The sequence below is a fragment of the Corythoichthys intestinalis genome, chromosome 11 (genome assembly GCF_030265065.1).
Source record: "Corythoichthys intestinalis isolate RoL2023-P3 chromosome 11, ASM3026506v1, whole genome shotgun sequence".
Lineage (NCBI taxonomy): Eukaryota > Metazoa > Chordata > Actinopteri > Syngnathiformes > Syngnathidae > Corythoichthys > Corythoichthys intestinalis.
The window spans coordinates 18,423,622-18,442,846 of NC_080405.1; the positions used below are offsets into that span (position 1 = coordinate 18,423,622).

The 19,225-nt window shown below is 38.0% G+C and overlaps 1 protein-coding gene across 2 annotated transcripts; it reads right to left on the reverse strand.

Annotated features, from left to right (window-relative positions):
* Positions 1 to 5,046: 5,046 nt before the first annotated feature.
* Positions 5,047 to 18,854, reverse strand: slc30a9 (solute carrier family 30 member 9). Of its 2 annotated transcripts, XM_057849308.1 has the most exons (18): positions 18,731 to 18,854; positions 18,232 to 18,341; positions 17,974 to 18,144; positions 15,338 to 15,385; positions 13,319 to 13,418; positions 13,089 to 13,181; positions 12,925 to 13,007; positions 12,626 to 12,684; positions 12,344 to 12,411; positions 9,907 to 10,065; positions 9,678 to 9,813; positions 9,557 to 9,596; positions 8,456 to 8,527; positions 8,208 to 8,315; positions 7,902 to 8,067; positions 6,204 to 6,333; positions 5,976 to 6,089; positions 5,047 to 5,814 (listed from the first exon to the last, which is right to left on the reverse strand). In XM_057849308.1, the coding sequence occupies exons 2-18, from the start codon at positions 18,317 to 18,319 to the stop codon at positions 5,770 to 5,772; spliced, it is 1,680 nt and encodes a 559-aa protein (XP_057705291.1). In that variant the 5' UTR covers positions 18,320 to 18,341; positions 18,731 to 18,854; the 3' UTR covers positions 5,047 to 5,769. The 2 variants fall into 2 exon arrangements, with proteins under 2 accessions (XP_057705291.1, XP_057705289.1); XM_057849306.1 differs by having other exon boundaries at positions 18,232 to 18,839.
* Between the last annotated feature and the right edge of the window lie 371 nt (positions 18,855 to 19,225).

The window sequence follows — 19,225 nt, forward strand, 5'->3', positions numbered from 1 at the left end:
AAAACTCAAGTAGGAAGCTGCTTAGAGAGAAATGTCCTCCTATATGTGGTTAACGTTAATTAAACTGTCATCTATTACTCAATTTTTTAAATTTCAATTATGTGGTCTTAAAGCCCAAAGGAGCTTTCATTTTTTCTTGGTTTTGGCTGTGCTTGTGGACAAAAGCAGTAGCGTTTTACCTGAAGGAAGGCTGAATTTTTATTTATTTTTGTTATTCCCTGACTAAGACGTTTTTTCAGCTATAATTAATTTCTTAATTTACTGTAGACAGACACCGTTGAGTTGTCTTGAGACAAATGTGTTTTTTTTTTTTTTGCATTCCTGGATAGTTCAGAGATTATTAACAAGTTAGTATTTATAGTGTATGTTAATATTAGTTACGTTCAAATACTGCAATTTAAATTTGCGAATAAAATCCAGACATTTATCTGGAAGTTTTCAAAATGTTTCTTGATTAGTTTTTGAAAACAAAGTTTTGAATGGAACGGTGTATCACCTGAACCAATACATATGAAAATCAGCACGAGACAATACTAATTTATTTTGCCTTGATCATTTAGCCTATATCAATTAATTAGGTTCATATTCGTGAGAAATGTAGCCCTGACCCCCGTCTACACAATCTGTTTAGTGTTATGAATGTCCCATCCCCAGCTAAAAGTGTACATGTAGGTTATGCTGTTAGATCATCCCTACCCATGTTGAGACTGAACCTACGCCCTTGGCTACAAAATTACATTGAAACCATAGGCGGAGTTTGACTTTTGGGGCAGGGGGGACACAGCATGTTGAGGACCCCGAAAGGCAGTGTCAGCAATAAATTTAACTTACAAGAATATTTATAATAATAAGTTGACAATGAGCGTTTGTTTCCCATCATTCTTGAGGGTAATTCTAAATCAGGCTGCTTAGGCAATACTTTTCGCCATTTTTTGAAAATTATATGCAGAGCAAATGACCATCTAAGGTGCTAGTCACATGATCTGTTTGAAAAATCATTTTGACCCATTATAAAAATATTTTTTTTTGTTCATTTCATTCATTTTTGTTGCAGTTTTATTGCTTTACAACTTTTTTATATATAGGAAAGTCGATTTCATGCAATGATACTTTTAGGCCACGAGGGGGGGCCTGCCCCCCTTAAAATCCGCTTATGATTGAAACGAATACTTATCCAACAACACGCACAGAAAATCGGTCATTTTTGGCATGCCAGTGAAGGTGACTACTGAGAGAGAACCATTCCACTTTGGAAACCATCAATGCTTCCATTAATAACCAGTGGTGGTGTTGGGCATCAATCAATGAGATGTTCAACACAGTCGAGCCTCAGCAAGATGGGTTTCTCTGAGTTTTAACCCTTTATAGGGCCTATATATGAGGCACTCTTTAACGCATTGGCTGCCATTAAACGGAGCTTGGCGTCCAATCCATTTTTGACTGGAAGAGGCTGCAGAATGATTGCAATCGTAAGCTGCTAGCGCTTCCAGTCAAAAAGGGATTGGACGTCTAGCGCCGTCAATGACACTGAAACGTGAGTATTTAGTCAGTCCTCCCAGTTTAAATGAAATTGATGTTTATCATTGTCAATGGCAGGCAATGAGTTAAATGCTATGGGGGGGGGAAAAACTAGTGTTTTGGGCGACATATGTATTTTTACGTTTTGGTATATATGCATGTATAATAATAACTTCTTCTCGTAACCATATATAAATAAATAATTGATACCTGGCGTCCACATCTATGAACATCACATCCACGATTTAATACAAAATGTTAATATTGTGATCTACATGACCCAAAATGTGATGTTCACGTATGTGGACGCCAGGTCTTTATGGGGTTAAGGTTTTTATTTTAGTCACTTGCTCTATAAAGGGTGAAGCATTGCATTCCGTATGTGGGTCAAAATCCAGTCGTCAACCTTAGGATATGGACCAAAGAGAAAACAAAAAACCGGACTGATCCACGCGCAGAAAACCTCATTTGGGGAAAAAAATCCAGGGATGATGTCACCGACGGACGCCCATCTCTCTACGCTGTCATAGCCCTGTACAATGCTGCTTGAACATGAGCACACAAGGCAGCACCGTAAAGAGGCTAAAAGCGTAGAGCATGCGATGAAGAGGAAGAGAGGGTCCGCCATTGACGTGTTGTTGTTGTCCTCCAGACAGGCTCGAAGAAAAAAAAAATCCTTGGATGGTTGAGATGGAGGCTGAGAGCTTGGCGCGCGATGATGGCTCAGTCTCACAGATGGATGGAAGGTGGGATGGTTGGATGGGGGTGCACTTGCGCCGCCTCCATCAGATGGAAAGAGAAAGGGTCCAGCGATCGTCCATGATGTCAAAATGGAGCCAGCGTTGCGTATTTACGCGCGCGTTCAAATGTGTCAAGTTGGTCCTGCGGCGGGACGCGCGCACGCCTCCACGATTTATGGAGACGCGGGTGTAGCTTTACGAGAAAGGAAGCGAAGTCCAGCAGATACTGTGGCGAGCGAGCGAGCGTCATGTTTTGGGCTTTTGGCTCAAATGCGCAGACGGTTTGGACATGGTTTGTCATGACGTCACCGTCTCGCTCCTTGAGCTATGAGTCAGTTAAGTACAAAGGCGGCATCTAGAGGTCTTAAATGGAAGGACAACACCAGGCGAAGGCCTGCAAGCAGATTTTGCTTTTTCAACACCAAGCAAAATGTACTTTAAGTACTTGTTTTATGGAAGACACACTGGTTTAAGGGTAGTCATTCAACTCCTGTCCTTGAGAAACGTAAAAAAATGAGATAAATGCTCAGAAAAGAGAAAACTGTCTAATTCACCAAAATTCAATAAAGAAAAAAAAAAAAAGATTGCTGTACTTAACCCCATACAAGTCAATTCATGACTTAATTAACTCAAAACCAAGCTAGTGGCAAAAGTGCAACCGATCTGGTTGCTGGTAAACAAGAAGGAAATAATACAAAATTCCCTAAAAAAATTGTCTCAATATTGCGGCATTTACCAAAATTAAATTATTTCAGTCATACTGACTGACCTGAAAAAGGATTCAGGTTTAGTCTGATTTGACTTGAGTATCAAACAATGTATGTAAACTTCCGGCTTCAACTGTATTTATAGTGCCTTGCGAAAGTATTCCACCCCCCGGAACTTTTCAACCTTTCGCCTCATTTCGGCCTTCAAACTAAGATATAATTTTTTTGGGGGGGGGGGTCAAGAATCAACAACAATTGGGATACAATTGTGAAGTGAAATGAAATTTATTGGATATTTTATACTTTTTTAACAAGTAAAAACCTGAAAAGTGGGGTGTGCAATACTATTCGGCCCCTTTACTTTCAGTTCAGCAAACTCACTCCAGAAGTTCAGGGAGGATCTCTGAATGATCCACGTTTTCCTAAATGACTGATGATGACAAATAGAATCGACCTGTGTGTAATCAAGTCTCCGTATGAATGTACCTGCTCTGTGATGGTCTCAGGGTTCTGTTTAAAGTGCAGAGAGCATCATGCAGACCAAGGAACATACCAGGCAGATCAGAGTTGCTGTTGTGGAGAAATTTAAAGCTGGATTTGGATACAAAACGATTTCCCAAATTTCAAACATCTCAAGGAGCACTGTGCAAGCAAACTATTGAAATGGAAGGTGTATCAGACCACTGGAAATCTACTGAGACCAGGCCGCCCCTCTTAACTTTGAGCTCGAACAAAGAGAAGACGGAGATGCAGCCAAGAGGCATATGATCACTCTGGATGAACTGCAGAGATCTACAGCTGAGGTGGGAGAGTCTGTCCATAGGACAACAATCAGTCGTACCCTGCAAAAATCTGTTCTTTATGAAAGATTGTCAAGAAGAAATACATTTCTCAAAGATATCCATAAAAAGTTTGCCACAAGCCACCTAGGAGACGCACCAAAAATGTGGAAGAAGGTGCTCTGGTCAGATGAAACAAAAATCGAACTTTTGGCCACAATGCAAAACGATATGTTTGGCGTACAAGCAACACAGCTCATCACCCTGAATACACTCCACAGTCAAACATGGTCATGGCAGCATCATGGTTTGGGCCAGCTTTTTTTCAGCATGGACAGGGAAGATGGTTAAAATTGATGGTCAGGTGAATGGAGCCAAATACATGACCATTCTGGAAGAAAACCTATTGGAGTCTGCAAAAGATCTGAGACTGGGACGGAGGTTTATCTTCCAACAGGACAATGATCCAAAACACAAAGCCAAATCTACAATGGAATGGTTCACAAATAAACGCATCGAAGTGTTAGAAGTCAAAGTCCAGACCTGAATTGAATGGAGAATCTGTGGGCAGAGCTGAAGACTGCTGTTCACAAACGCTCTCCATCCAACCTCACTCAACTCGAGCTGTTTTGCAAAGAACAATGGGCAAGAATTTCAGTCTCTCGACATGCAAAACCTTTAGAGACATACTCCAAGCGACTTGAAGCCATAATTGCAGCAAAAGGTGGCGCTACAATTTATTAACGCAAGGGGGTGAATAATATTGCACGCCCCACTTTTCAGGTTTTTATTTTTTTAAAAAGTATAAAATGGACAATAAATTTAATTCCACTTCACGATTGTGTCCCAATTGTTGATTCTTGACAAAAAATGTAAATTTTATATCTTTATGTTTGAAGGCTGAAATATGGCAAAAGGTTGAAACGTTCAAGGTGGCCGAATGCTTTCGCAAGGCACTGTAAATATATAAAACATGAAAAAAATGGGATAAAATTGTTGAAAATATATGAAGAGTTGAATTTTTAAAAAAACATGAATATGACCGTTAATATACTCAACTTGTGTGATTTTTTTTTTTTAAACTGTTGCTACAAAAAGAAAATGTATCAAAATCAATGGTGGCATGAATTATTGACCTGCTCAAGCCTTCAAATTGTTGCGTATTTTTTTTCCTACTAAAGAAAAAAACATTTTGGGAGCAAAAACTGAATTATTTGAACACTTGAATGACACGGACCGTTTAATGATAATTCGGTAAATAAGCCCTCCCACCCCCCAAAAAATGCATCCACAGCAAGAACAGAAATCAAAATAATTTAATAAATTATTTCTGTAAATTTGTTCCAACTCCTGCATCAGTGCGGTATACATCCCGCCTCCCCACACACATAGGTCAAATATAGGACTACGCTCTTCACTAACTCAAATGAAATGACTGTGGCCCCGATAAAGCTGGGTTTCAAAATAAAAACATGGCAGCACACCAAGCGGAAAAGGGGCAAAGCAAAACTCAATGCATAATATTTTGCCCAAAGAGGCAAATAGCGTCTTCAGAACAGCTAAAGAACTCTTCTTACTTTGTCAGATTAAAAAATACCAAAACCCGTTATGTACTGATGTCATGTGCTTTGATTGTTTTTCTGTTCAGTTTAGTCATAGCTTATTATTTAAACTTAAACACTTTTATACACACGATTTGCAATAAATCGTACTAATCTATATCAAGTAAAGTGGTTGGCTGTTTAAGGTAGTTTGATTTGTAACATGATGTCATGTTTAAGTTATTAGAGAGGAATATTCTATAAAAACAGTCATACCTGTGCTGAAATGAGAGGAAAACATGATTATGTTAAACCTATTTGGTACCGTTAACTTTTCACAATAAAGTTGAAGTGTCGTCGTATGGAGGCCTGTGAGGAGGCAGAGCTTGTAGTTAGGAATGAGAGCTGGACGGGCAGAGGCAGGCATGCTCGTCCTTTTGCCTCTTCTTCATCTTTAAGGTACTTCAGCATCACGCCAGTGTTACTATAAGATCTCCAAGTCTACATGGCGGACCTCTGGGTTACGTTGCTGTGGAAGAGGACGGCGTTATCACACAACTCCTCATTCCGTGACCAACTTTATTACTCGATTTACTTCCACATTCAAGCAATTTTGAAAATTTAGGTCAATTTAGTCAATTTGCAACTATGTAGTATGTTTTTTTTTTTTTTTATATAGGTTCCACTTACCTTGAGTTCCTTCTCCAAGCGGTCCACCTCAGCGCCAAGGGTGTCAATGATGTTCTCACCATGTTTCAGCATAAAGTTCTCCAGATCTTCTGGCGTCTTCACCTGCTGAATATCCTGCAACGACACCCGCACATAAAACACTGTTGACAATTGAACCTCAACTTTCCAATTGCGAGATTGTCCCCAAAAGGACAATTCCAATGTGACACTGACAACCACTTCACTCACATTGAGGATTTGGTCAATGTCTTGCTTTTCCAGATAAGAGCGGGTCACCACTCGGCCATCGAAGTCGACTTCTGCTTTAAAGCGCACTTTGCTAAGTCCCATGTCGGTGGCCTTCACGTCGTGGATAGCTCTGAACATGACACAAAACAGAGGTGTAAAAAGGTAGAAGTGGCGCTCCAAATCAGCACTCCCCAAACCTTTTTTTCAGGGACAGTGGTCACTACTAGGGATATTCTGATCGCATATTTTTGCACCAGAGTCCCAGTCAATTGATTGCTAGAATATGCCAATACGGCATACCGGCATTTTCTGAAAAAAATTGAACAAAAGTTCTAACATGTTGCAGTAATGTACCGTTTACAGTATTTCCTCTTCCGCTTTTTACGGGAGTGTTGTGGATTATAAAACGTATATATTTATGTTTCTTTTGCCAATGCCATTGTATTTCTGGATTATTTTGTAACTTTTTAGCCCTTAAAAATAGTAAATTTTTTTAAAATTAAAACCCCAGTCGTTTTCACCTAATTCCCATTCTCTGAAAAATGGCCCGATCGGCCTGATTTTCGATCCCTTAATAGGATCGGGGACATCCCTACTACAGTGGTCAGCTAAACAACAATTGGCACTTAAGACATTAATCCATCTAAAAAACAACTTGAATAATTTGTAATTATTATTAGTGTTGCACTGATATCACTAACTTCCCCCCGCCCCCCTCATACCAATCCCTGGCTGTATGGTATCGGCCAATGCTGAAACTGCACCGATACCACAATTTTTGAAAAATTATGCAGTTTTTTTTGTTTTTGTTTTTTTTTAACACTAAACTACTGCATACTCAAATGTAAAATAGATGCTGAAACTGCACCAATACCACGCTTTTTAAAAAAATAGGCAGTTATTTTTTTAACATTAAATTAATGCATACTCAAATGTAAAATCATTGCTATTATAGCTTGATCAGACACTGCTTAAAAACCTTTGTGAAACAGGTAAAAGACTAATACATTTTTCAAGTGCAGAGTGAATGCCATTATACCACATTGGTACGTAAGCTTACCTCATGTGGTAATCACTTTGGCTAGTTCGCTAGCTTACTCTTCCCGATTTTACAACCTTCGAATAAAGCTAACATTTTTATAGCTGCTCATGTTAATGTTAGTATTTTTAAAACGTTAAATCCTGGCTGGTAGTACCGTTTGACATACAGTGATCCCTCGCTATATCGCGCTTCAAACCGCACGCCCTCAGTGTATTGCGGATTTTTCTAAATTAAAAAAATAAATAAACACAGTATTTTGTTTAAAAATGTTAAGATATATGCATGTATAAATAATTGTTTTGTTTTATATAGATGTCATTCATATCATAATTATTACATTTGCAGTGCTTGAAAACCATTTCTTAAAATATACACAAGTTTTTTTTTGTTTTTTTTTTAAATTATACTTTGACGGAAAAACAAACGACAAAGAAAAATTATATGTATATTATATGTATCTCTTTCCGATGCTGTTAAATCTGAATAAATACATTAAACCCACCCCCTCCAAAATAAATATATTTTTTCATGTAAATAAGCTCCGCCTCTACTTAGCAGATTTGCGATTTTCACACTGGGGTGGGGGGGGGGGGGGCATTTACAGTGAAAAACAAGGGGATCACCGTATTTCAAAATAAAACGAAACATATGCGGACCTCACGGCAGGGTCATTTTCCAAGAACTCTGTGAGTTTCTGGACACGCTCGGCCTGAATGGAGCGTCCCAACAGTGCCTCTGTGTTGGTGTAGATAAGGAAGGCTGACACTGTGCCAAGAAGCGTTCCCACTCCCAATGAGCCCAGACTGTCGTAGTAGGGATTGCCTGGCGTGAATAAGAGATGGACGTTACAGTAAATTATAAATCAAAGGCACTTATTGATTAAAATGCAGAAAAACAAATTTTGGAGTTCAACTATCAAAATTGTATGCACTATGTTAGTGAGAGAATGACTTCCCATTTACCTGTAAGCGATGTGAGTCCCATGCAGCCAGCGGCCATAATAACACCGAGCACAGCAGCGGTGTCCTCAAGAAGCACAACGTTGGTGCTTGGGTCTCGACTCTGCATTACTGCACACAAAATACACCTTTGGTTTTATTCATGATATTTTTTTGCTACATAAGAATGTAAAAAAAATTACTTGCACAATTATACACTTGACCCTTAATCGAATACATTAGCAGTAATATGGTACTTGAAGTACACATACCATATTCATAGAAGGAGAGTCCATGGTTTTGAGCACTTCTCTTTATCTCATTGATGGCTACCAGTAGTGTGGCTGTCAAAAAATAAAGAACATGGAATAAAAACTGCAGTTAAGTAAATCCCGGCATACTTGTCATTTGACATATGCCAATTTTTAAGTGGCTATTTCCGTGCTTTGGTCAGAGCAAAAAAAGCACTGGTATTACATTGATGCCACCTAATTACATTGTCATCATTGATGTTTTCTCGTTTGATATTACTGCTTTGTTAACCCCACTGGATGGGTAACGTCTTATGCTGCAACAGCATTGGTGTGTGAATGTGTGCTATGAGTGAAGTCTGCTTAACCTGGAAGAATTATGACTTTTTGTTTTTACCCTTATAGGGCACTCATTTAACACGTTGACAGCCATTGAGGGGATTACAATTCCAATCCATTTTGACTGGGAGGAGCGAATGAACGGACATTTATTCGCTCCTCCCAGTCGAAATGAAAATGAAGCTCCGTAAGGGGCACTGAAAAATGAGAATTCATAAAATGGACATCTATTGCCATTAATGGAATGAAAGTTAAATATTATGAAAAAATGAAAAAAAAGAAATATACTCTCACGTGTTACTTGGAGCGTAGCCAAAAGGCATTTTGCTTTTTATTCATTTTCACTTAATTAATTTAGCTTTTATTAAATTTGTATTAATATATAAATCTAATTATAATTATCATATTTTAAAAAAACAATAATTTATAATTTAATACAAATAATCATTAATATAAAAAACCTGCCCTAGGTTTTAAATGTCAACTTTTGAATAGCTATCCACTGTAGCCGCCACTGTCCCTGAAACAGTTCATGTTTCTTTAATGCACCTTGCAGCCTATTTGTTAGTCTTATTTTGCTGTTACAATTTTGCCATTATTTCCCATTTCTACATTTACTGTGTAAACATGCAAAAAAAATGACTTCAATCACTTGTATTATATGTGTTAAGATACTCAGAAAGCGTAAGTTATTTGAGGATTTTTTTTCTATTTGCTGCAGGACTTGGCCTTATCCCTTTAAATAACTGCTTCACTTTCATATGAAAATCCGTGTGGGCCTACCTCCTTCTGACACCAGGGAACCTGCCAAAATGCAGTATGCCTACCACAGAGAAAGCACAAACCATATATTCCTTGTTGAACTCACACAAACAGAAGGTTTTCTGATTGAGCGGACACGCACCCATAGTAAAGACTCAATAGGTTCTGGGTGCAGAAGTCCCATAATTCCATGGTACCAGGAGAGGCCAGCACCCATCATAAAAATGCCCACACCGCTGATGAGGGAGGCGATGTAGCGCATGTTGGAAAAGCCATACCTGGAAGAGCAATCATACCCACGATCTTTTAGTTTTCGCTACTACTAGCGTTAGTTCTTTCTTCATGACAAAGCCACATCAAATAATGCTTACGGATGCCCGGCGTCAGGGTTGCGCACTGACTGGCTTATGCCCAGAGCCAGCAGGGCCTGATTGCAGGTGTCAGCTAGAGAGTGGATGGCCTCGGAGAACATGCTCGCCGAGCCCGTGTAGACCCATGCGAGCAGTTTAAAAAAGAAGTTTAAACCATTTCTGCACATAAAGAAAGACAGTGGATGAAAAAAATTACATCAGTGATTTAAATCTTTGCTGCCTTTGATGGCGAATGACATAAGTACATTTTAATTGGGATTGATATATACTTATAAAAACCTATCGATTTGTCTTCAGGGAGTAGTTGTTATACCGCGTTTAACTTCACATTACACTTGAATTCTAGTTCCACTGTTACTTCAAAAAGGTGTCTGATGAATGAATCAGGTTTATTTCATTTAAATATGCCAAAGAGGTGACGTTTGAAATTTGGTTACATTAAATACTGAAATACAGAACTTTGAGTCCAAAGTGAAGGGAGGAGATTTGCCGATTTTATAGAGAAAATGTGGAATTGTGGTCGAACTGGGAACGTGAAGTGAAGGAGACTAACTTATTCAATTTCGTGATGTTTGAAAAGTTCAAACAGTGTTAATACACAAAAATATGGCAATGTAAGAATGGCTTGAAAGATTAGTTTTCTGTTTTTGTTTAACGTTTCATTCACTTCAATGTTTTTCTTGGGGAAGATATGGAATTGTGGGAAAAAGAGAATTTTGTTTGTGAAAGAAAACAAGGCCATATTTGCAGGAGTTTAAATATAATGTTCAGCTCTCGGAAAGAAAAATAATATCAGTGTGAAAATAAAGCTATTTTGAACAGAATAATACATTGTTTACCTCAACAACAATAATATACAGTGTATATTATTTAACATGTTAATTAGAATCTCTCTAGATTGTCAATGAGCATTTATCATTCCTTGGCTCTGCTTGGACTGCAGCTGTACATAATGTATTAGCCTGTGAGTCAGTTACATTCTGATGCGCTTAATCTTAATCTCCAGCAGTGCACATGTTCCCTAAGCCTTTTTTTGCATGCCCTAATTGAAGATAATGTCTCAGGTTCATGTGACTGCATGTGTCCTCTAACACAATCATCTTAATTAAGAACACCACTGGCCATCATGTGACGCACCATTCTCCTTTTTTATATGTTACTGGATGAGCTATTTAAGTGATTAGAAATATTAAATAGTAGGGATGTTTCGATCGTATATTTTTGTACCCGAGTCACCTGATTTGGAGAATCTGCCGATACAGACTCCAGAGCTGATACCGTTTTTTTGGGGTTTTTTTTTTAACTTGAACTAAAATTTCAAACATGTTACAGTACTGTACGTTTTACAGTACTTCCTCTTACGCTTTTTCCAGGAGTCTTGCGGAGTATAAAGCGTATATATTTTGGGATCTTTTGGCAATGCCATTGTATTTCTGGATTATTTGTTACTTTTAGCCCTTAAAAAGTAAAAAAAATATATATATTTATATAAATTAGGCCTGAACAATATTGGAAAAATTTACCATTGCACTGGTGCGCCTAACTTCTTTCTTAAAGTGCACCAGCACAAAATGTTTCATTGTTTCACCTTTAACACCATTCTTTTAATCATTCTCCATAACATTTATTCATCTACTGAACAGCTTATCCTGACGAGGGTTCCGGGGGTACTGGAGCCTATCACAGCTAACTCCAGGCAGAAGGCACCCATTGACAATTATGAGTGTTCAATCAGCATACTTTGCACATTTTTGGTGATGTGCAGGAACCCGGAGAAAACTCACACATGCACGGGAAAAACATGCAAACTGCACACAAGAAGGCCTGAGCCTGTGAGTTGGACATGCGAACCACTGTCCCACCATGCCGTCTTTATAATGTGAATTATTTTTAAACAGGAATAATGTAGAAAAATGCTTGTCTTTAATAAATGCTTCATGGAGTGAGTCCAATCAAATTTGCTTACGCTTTGTTGCTCATGCTGCTGAGAACAGCCTCTCACTGACAAATGAGTTGCCACAGCACACTTCAGACTGCGTACCAAGTTTAACGATGATTAACACATTTGTGCCTTTGATCGTAGCGCTACCGAGGATTTTCTGGCCAGATCAAAGCTACAAACCTGTCAATCATTGTTAACTAAGTACCAAATGCCAGCTGCACTAGTGACCCCCCCCCAAAAAAAACTGTTTTAGTTCCGCTTTACTTGACATATTTCAATAACCAGAAATTGGATATTTGTGAACCGTTCTCGAATCTTTTAAGGCCGAATCGCAAATAATCTAAGAATCGGAAATTTCGCACATCTCTACTAAACAGTGTTATTAACATAGACACACACAAACACACAAGAGGAGAAATGAAAATGACACAAACATCACGCCAACACTCAGGTTCCCTTTACCAAAGTGAAAAACAATTTCAGTATTTCACTCACATGCAAATAGCGACCATGACTACTTTGCCTGGGCCTTGTAGAAATGTTGTCCTTTTGCCTGATCGAGGCTGCAGGAGAAAAGAACAGAAATACATTTGGTAATTAATATAATCTTAATGTTACTTTGTCTTTTGTAGAAACACATTTTTTGTAACAGTGTCTACAACATTGACATTTATTAAATTTGTAAAAGCAAAGTTTTTTGACAGCTCTCTTACAATTAACTTGATTAGATTTTAAAAGTGCAGTTAATAAAGTTTCAGTCTGAGTTGACATGTTTACCTTTGTGTTTCCCCAAAAGTCTTTGTATTCTTTCAATAGCTGTTGACTACGAAAGATATCTGGAGTAAGACAAGAAGGAAGATCATTTTCATTTATCATTTCTAGTCTAGACTAGTCTAGAATAACTATAAACTAATTATTTAATGGATGGATTCCTCGTCTTGCACATTCACATGTCGTAACTAAAAGTAATTTGTTTTCCCTTCACAGTACATTATTCTTTTACACAGATATGTATACTATGTGCTTTATAGTCCTATTATACTTTAAGTATTGTATCCAGACAATTGAAATCCTACTTTCTTGGTACTCTCTTTCCACTTCCTTCCGGAGATTTCTCTCCCTTGCCAGAGCTTCTTGGCTTCCCCACACATCCAGGGCTCTAACAGGCCACGAGAAATACAGTAAATGCAACGACTGTTTTTAATGAACGCTAACTCCCCATGACCTGAAAAACACTAACTTTGCCTCCACATCCGAGCGTAGGAACACTGTGAAGGCTTCAGTGTCATCGTGAGGGCTGCGTCTTCGGATCTTGCGAAGATGCTCCAAGTCACTGCGAGTTAGCGAGACATGAGGAAAATGCACAAACGCTCGGGTGAGACGATGATGCTTCTTGTTAATGGCTAATCGTAGCAGTGCGGTCACTCATTAACCCAAAAGGAATGCGAGCTGTTGGACGTGAGGCGCTACCTCGGTTTTAGACAGAACTCATTCATGGCTCGGACGGCTGTGATGAAGTTATTCTGCGTGTACTTGGCGCCATATTCACGCTTCTTCAGGACGGCCCGGACTATAGGGAGAAACACATGATGCAGATTACGATTTTCGCCAGCTTGTTGAAATGACTGATTCAAAAAACTACTTCACCTAGTCGTACTAAACTTTCTGATCGGTGAACCACAAGACACAGGGATATGAAATTAAAAAAAAAAAAAAAAAAAAAAGACTACAAAGTGCTTTTTTAGTTATTGGGTGTTTTCATGCACTAGTTTAGAGCAGGGTTGCACTAAACTAGTGTAGTCACTTATTACTTTTAGAGTACAATGTTTATTCTTAAATTCCTGTAATTTTTTTCTCTATTAGCTCACGTATAGTACTGTATATGTCAATATTGTGGGTATAATTTATACATTTACCAGTAGTCAGTTTGCGGTCATGGGTGTGATGCAAATTTGCAATTACAGCTTAAGCTTGGGGAATTTTTTTTACGTAAACGTAAAAAACACCCAATGACGAAAACTTAGGTACAACATGACTTAATAATTCATTTCGGTTAAACAAAAGGCAGTTGGACACTTATATAAATATTTCGTCTTGAATTATAAGCCGAAATAATGATCACCTCTTATGTATACTTCTTCTTAACAATGTTAATTCAACCAAGTATAATGTATAGTTATCACAATTGTCCTTTTCTCCAGAAACATTATTCTTAAACTATTTTTCTAGGGCTGCAGCTATCGAATACTTTAGTAATCGAGTAATCGGAAAATTCTATCGATTAATCGAGAAATCGGATAAAATATATATTTTTTAGGTAAAGAGCAATTATAAATATAGATGAGACAACAAGACATTTAATCTAATACTGAACCATTTTCAGTCAATCAATGTCTTTATTTTCGATGTACATTCTTGAAAACAGCCAATTGTATCTCAAATGTGACCAAAAAAAAAAAAAGGCTAATTCACTGCTTTCACTCAAAAAACTTTTAGATCTTATAAACATTTCTTACCTAAAAATGTCATTACGCTTGAGATAACACACATCACTTAAAAGTTAGGTGTTTTTCCCAAATGTTTCAATTGAATTTCCACTTGTGTCAAGCTATAAATTCTAGTTAAGTTTCAAGTTAGTCTAAACTGTAAGTCCTGATAAGATTTTGAGTTTTTGCAGTGTTCAAAATAAATACTGTGCTGTATTGGAGCAAATTAGGCACCAATGATACTTGGTGTTTTATCCAGCAATGACTCCTGAGGTAAAATTGACAGTTAGCATGATTAAGTCTTTATTTTACACCCTCATCACTTTACAGCGCTGTTTTCACAGATTCAATAAAGCCTGTATGTTAGAGTTAGCCACGCATCGACAGTGGTCATAATCAATAGAAACCTAGCCCTCCGCAGGGATAAAGTTACGTGAGCGAGTGACAGTAACATTAATTTATTTATGAGCGCTGAGAAGTGTACTGCTTTAAGATGGCAGCTGTTTTATTAACGCTGAGTCGGTCATTTCGCATCTAGTTCGACGTACATGTGATATCTATGACACGCATCAGACGCTACCTGCTACCACCGTAGCAACATGCGGGCGTAGTTTTTAGCAACATCGGCGCAGTTTGTAACGCCTGTCGGCTGCAGTAAGGTAGTTTTTTTATTGCTTCTTCCTCTACGCACGTGACGTCAGCGCGTTGTCCCACATGAAAAGTAGTCCGAGCAAAACGTGATGCTTAGAGCTGGCAAAACGATTCCACGAGGTGAATAAAATTACTTGGATCAGTTTTTAAACTCGAGTTACTTGAGTATTCGTTTCAGCTCTATATTTTTCAATGTTTTTTTTTTTAGGAAAAATATAATGGATAAACAAGATTTAAAATAACTATGAAGTATCAAGTTCATTAGTAGTAAGCTTTTATTTAAATGTCACAAAAATAAAATGGAATGCTGAATGAAGTGAAGAAATCATAGTTATGACATTCATAACAATACCTTTTACTTGAATCTTCTCTGCTTTTGTCAGCCCCTTAATTAAAGAGCCTATGAAAGAAACATATAAAGAGTAAATAGTGATAACAGTTCATTACACTTTAAAACAGTATTACAGTACAAAAGACACTGGAAAACTAAAATATGTACTACAAAAGCTACTGATGACATGCTGATCACATTTGTGCTAAATATCAATTCTTATCAAAGTTTTACATTTATCAAAGTTTTACATTTTTTTGCAGTGTACATATCAGGTACCCTGTTGATGAAATGTTCTTTAAGATGAGCCTTTAAATGTGTACTCCTTATGAAAACGCAAGTTTATTGTGCAGACTCAATAGAAAACTACAGTAACTGAATCAAGAAATGTTTTCATTGATCAAACACCTGTTGTGAATTCCTTTGAAGTTGTGTGTGTGTGTGAATGAATATGTATCAGTTCATCTTGTTTAGGTTGTGACTTAACAGACAACCCATAGTACGGTCTCAAGGGCGTAGGTTTGGTCTCAACATGCGTAGGGACGATATAACAGCATAACCTGCATGTACCCCAGATAGCAGACAGACATTGAATAAACGTAGATTTTCCAACAAAATCATCAGTACGGTTGACATCGAAATTTTCAACGTCAAGTGACGTTGTTCTATAGTATGTCAGGTGATGGTTGGGTTAACTTTGTTTTATAGTTGATGAACTAATGTTGACAAATAGTTGATTTATAATTGACCGGGAAATACGATTGAAAAGCCATTGAATTATGGATGAACGGGCGTTTTGGTCGAAAACATTACATTGATTCAGTGTTGTTCCAATATTATTAATAATCGAAATGACGTTTAGGTTTTGTATGGATTTCAACGTTTAAACAACATTAATTGAGGGTGCAAAAGTGACGCTGATTCAACGATATGATCAACGATAAGATCGACAGCGGAATGTTGATCCAAAATCTTTTCAACGTCGGTCTGCTATCTGGGACACTTTTTGCTGGGGACGGGACCTTCATAAAACCAAACAGATTATATGAACAGGGCTTCATTTTTCACGAATATGAACCTAATTAATTGATAAAGGCTAAATGATCAATGCAAAATAAATTACTATTGACTTATACTAACTTCCATATGTATTGGTTCAGGTGAAACACTGTTCGATTCAAAACTTTGTTTTCCAAAACGACTAAAGAAACATTTTGAAAACTTCCAGAATAAATGTCTGGATTTTATTAGCACATTTAAATTGCAATATTTGAAAATAAATTTAATTATATTAACATAAACGCTAAATACTAACTTGTTAATAATCTCTTAACTATCCAGGAATGCAAAAAAAATAAACATTTGTCTGAAGACCACTCAACATTGTCTGTGTAAATTAAGATATTAAATGTAATTGAAAAAACGTGTTAGTCAAGGAATAACAAAAATAAAAATTGAGCCTTTCTTCGGGTAAAACACTACTGCTTTTGTCCACAAGCACAGCCAAATTCAAGAAAAAAATCAAAGCTCCTTTGGGCTGCTTTAAGACCACATAAATGAAATAATAAAAATTGGGGAAAAGATGGTAAACCTCGATCACTACAGTTTAATTAACATTAACCACATTCAGGAGGACAGTTTCCTACTTTAGTTTGGCACGTTAGCAAATTCACAGTTTAATGTTATGCTAACTCTGATGCGCGACAGACTTTTAGGAGCAAAATTAATGGTGTGTTCTCCACCTCCACAATATTGACGTGTTTTTTACATTACTGACAGAAGCTGCTGTTGCTGGAGGCTTAAAAAAAAAAAAAAAAAAAAGTCTATTATCCCTCCTCTGCAGAGGAGGCGGCATGTTGTTGACATGTATTTTTGATTTTTTAGGCATTTGGTCGACATATATTTCTGTCGGGGCTGTAAGTGCATGTGTGTGTGTGTGTGTGTGGGGGGGGGGGGGGGGTCAGGGTTCAAGTCATCAACCGATCAAATGTGCGTTTGAGGGGGGAAAATGGCCAGGCACATTCAGCAAGTGAAAAGGGGTAAATGTAAGTCTGAACATTATAAAAAAAATTAACGGTAGAGTCAATTTTGTCCTTACATCATATGGCAAGACAATCTAAATTACCTATATAACTGAACTCATAATACAATGCACATAAGGTTGCTTAAACGTTGGTGGGGACAATTTAAGCATCCTGAAAAGTTGGTCGTGTTATGTCCCTACCGTCCTGATACAAACCTACGCCCTTGTACGGCCTGCAGTGTGGTTTTTGCGCTAAAGTTCGCTACATTTTCGGACTGATATTTGTACATAAACAGAACAACTTTTTTTTCTCTCAAAATGTACTTTGCCTTTAACCCAAAACTGCATTTATAGTGATAATAACATACCTAATACCTAACCACATATTTTGGATAGCAAAGTCACTATTATTCCTTGACTAATATACAACACAGTATAACTATATTTTAAAACAAACAAATAAAAAAATAGTCAATGAAATGGTTATGTAAGGGCACAACAAAGAATTTGTAACTACAGTATTTGTTTTGCATGGTGACCGGCCTACGACTCCTCAGTGGTATGGAAAGAACTATTTTTTTTAGAGGCCGTGCTGTCACATTCGTAAACAACTGTGTATGTGTATATGTGTCACCTGTCATGGTTATGTTGGGTTTCACTTTTTCAGTTGTATTCGATGGAGATGTTGGAGGTCCATCTTTGCTTCCTAAAGTGGAGTAGAAGTGGACCTTGGCCGCTCCGAGCGAGGCAACGCGACAGTTGAGGGGTCTGAACCATGAGCTAGATTTACCCCCTGTTTGCCAACCTGCAAGACGTGAACATCAAACAAAAAAAATCAAGCAAAGCATCAAGTCAACGCGACGGGTTCTTCAAGATGTATGCGACTTCTCACCGAGGTACGGCTGGGGGAAGCTCGCGTTGTGCCGCCAGGAGACTCTGCAGAAGACCTGCCACGGTCTGTGGGCCAGGCTGGGAAGCATCCCGGCTATTGATGTAGACCAACTAGCAAATGTCACACAAAATCAACCCCGGTGAGTTCTTCTACCTCCTCATGCCGATTTAAACTCATTCAAACAGATTAACTCCAAAATCGTCGCCACTCCAGGCATGACATCGTTTAGAACCGGAGCGAAACCGAACGCACAGAAATGACGCCTCTGACGATACTTCACTTGGATGTTGTAGTTGATGATGAGGTCAACAAAACAGTTTTAACCGGTTAGGCTAACACTGCTAAAGCGCTAAAACCGAATGAGTCTGGTATTAAAATTCGGCGAACGAGCTACCACCTCGCACTACTTGGAAGACGAAGAGCCGTCTAGCTATTTACTCGTCTCACAAACACCAAAGTAGCGACTGCGCTCGGACAATATTTTTGACAAAGGTCATACCAATTTACGGTGATGTTTGTTCGGCATAGTAACTAGGGTCCATTTTTGCTAATCTATGGACAAACTGCAAGTGCTACAAACATAATGAACACGTGACCCGTGACACTGTATGACGTCACGCTAATCCTCTCGTGAGAGTTGCAGTGGCTTGCATAGATATTACATATAAAAGGATAGATGACAATTACGACCTGTGAGCCAACAGGAACGGGCGTTATCCCTTGTCTGTCATTTTGTGTCAGTGTCATTCGAGAAACAACATTATGGTCAATGGAACTTTTGCATTGAATACTGTAGCTATAAATTGCTCATGTATTACGATTACAGACGCCGCTGATGTCAACTTTTTGAATCGAGCGCTCTATATATTTGATATTTATTATTCGACTAACGTAACATCACATATAACGAGTCATCTGACGTGCAATGTACATCATTTTAATTGCTGTATTTTTATACTCATATTACACCTACATAATTAATAATTACTACGGA

What these genes read in the sequence shown, in the direction of transcription:
- slc30a9 (XM_057849308.1), bottom strand. Translation starts at nt 18,319, where the DNA reads ATGCTTCCCAGCCTGGCCCACAGACCGTGGCAGGTCTTCTGCAGAGTC. An exon ending in AGAGAAGATTCAAGTAAAAG is followed by an intron (nt 13,419 to 15,337) that starts GTATTGTTATGA and finishes TTCTCCCTATAG; the next exon opens with TCCGGGCCGTCCTGAAGAAG. An exon ending in GTCATGGTCGCTATTTGCAT is followed by an intron (nt 10,066 to 12,343) that starts GTGAGTGAAATA and finishes CTTTATGTGCAG; the next exon opens with AAATGGTTTAAACTTCTTTT.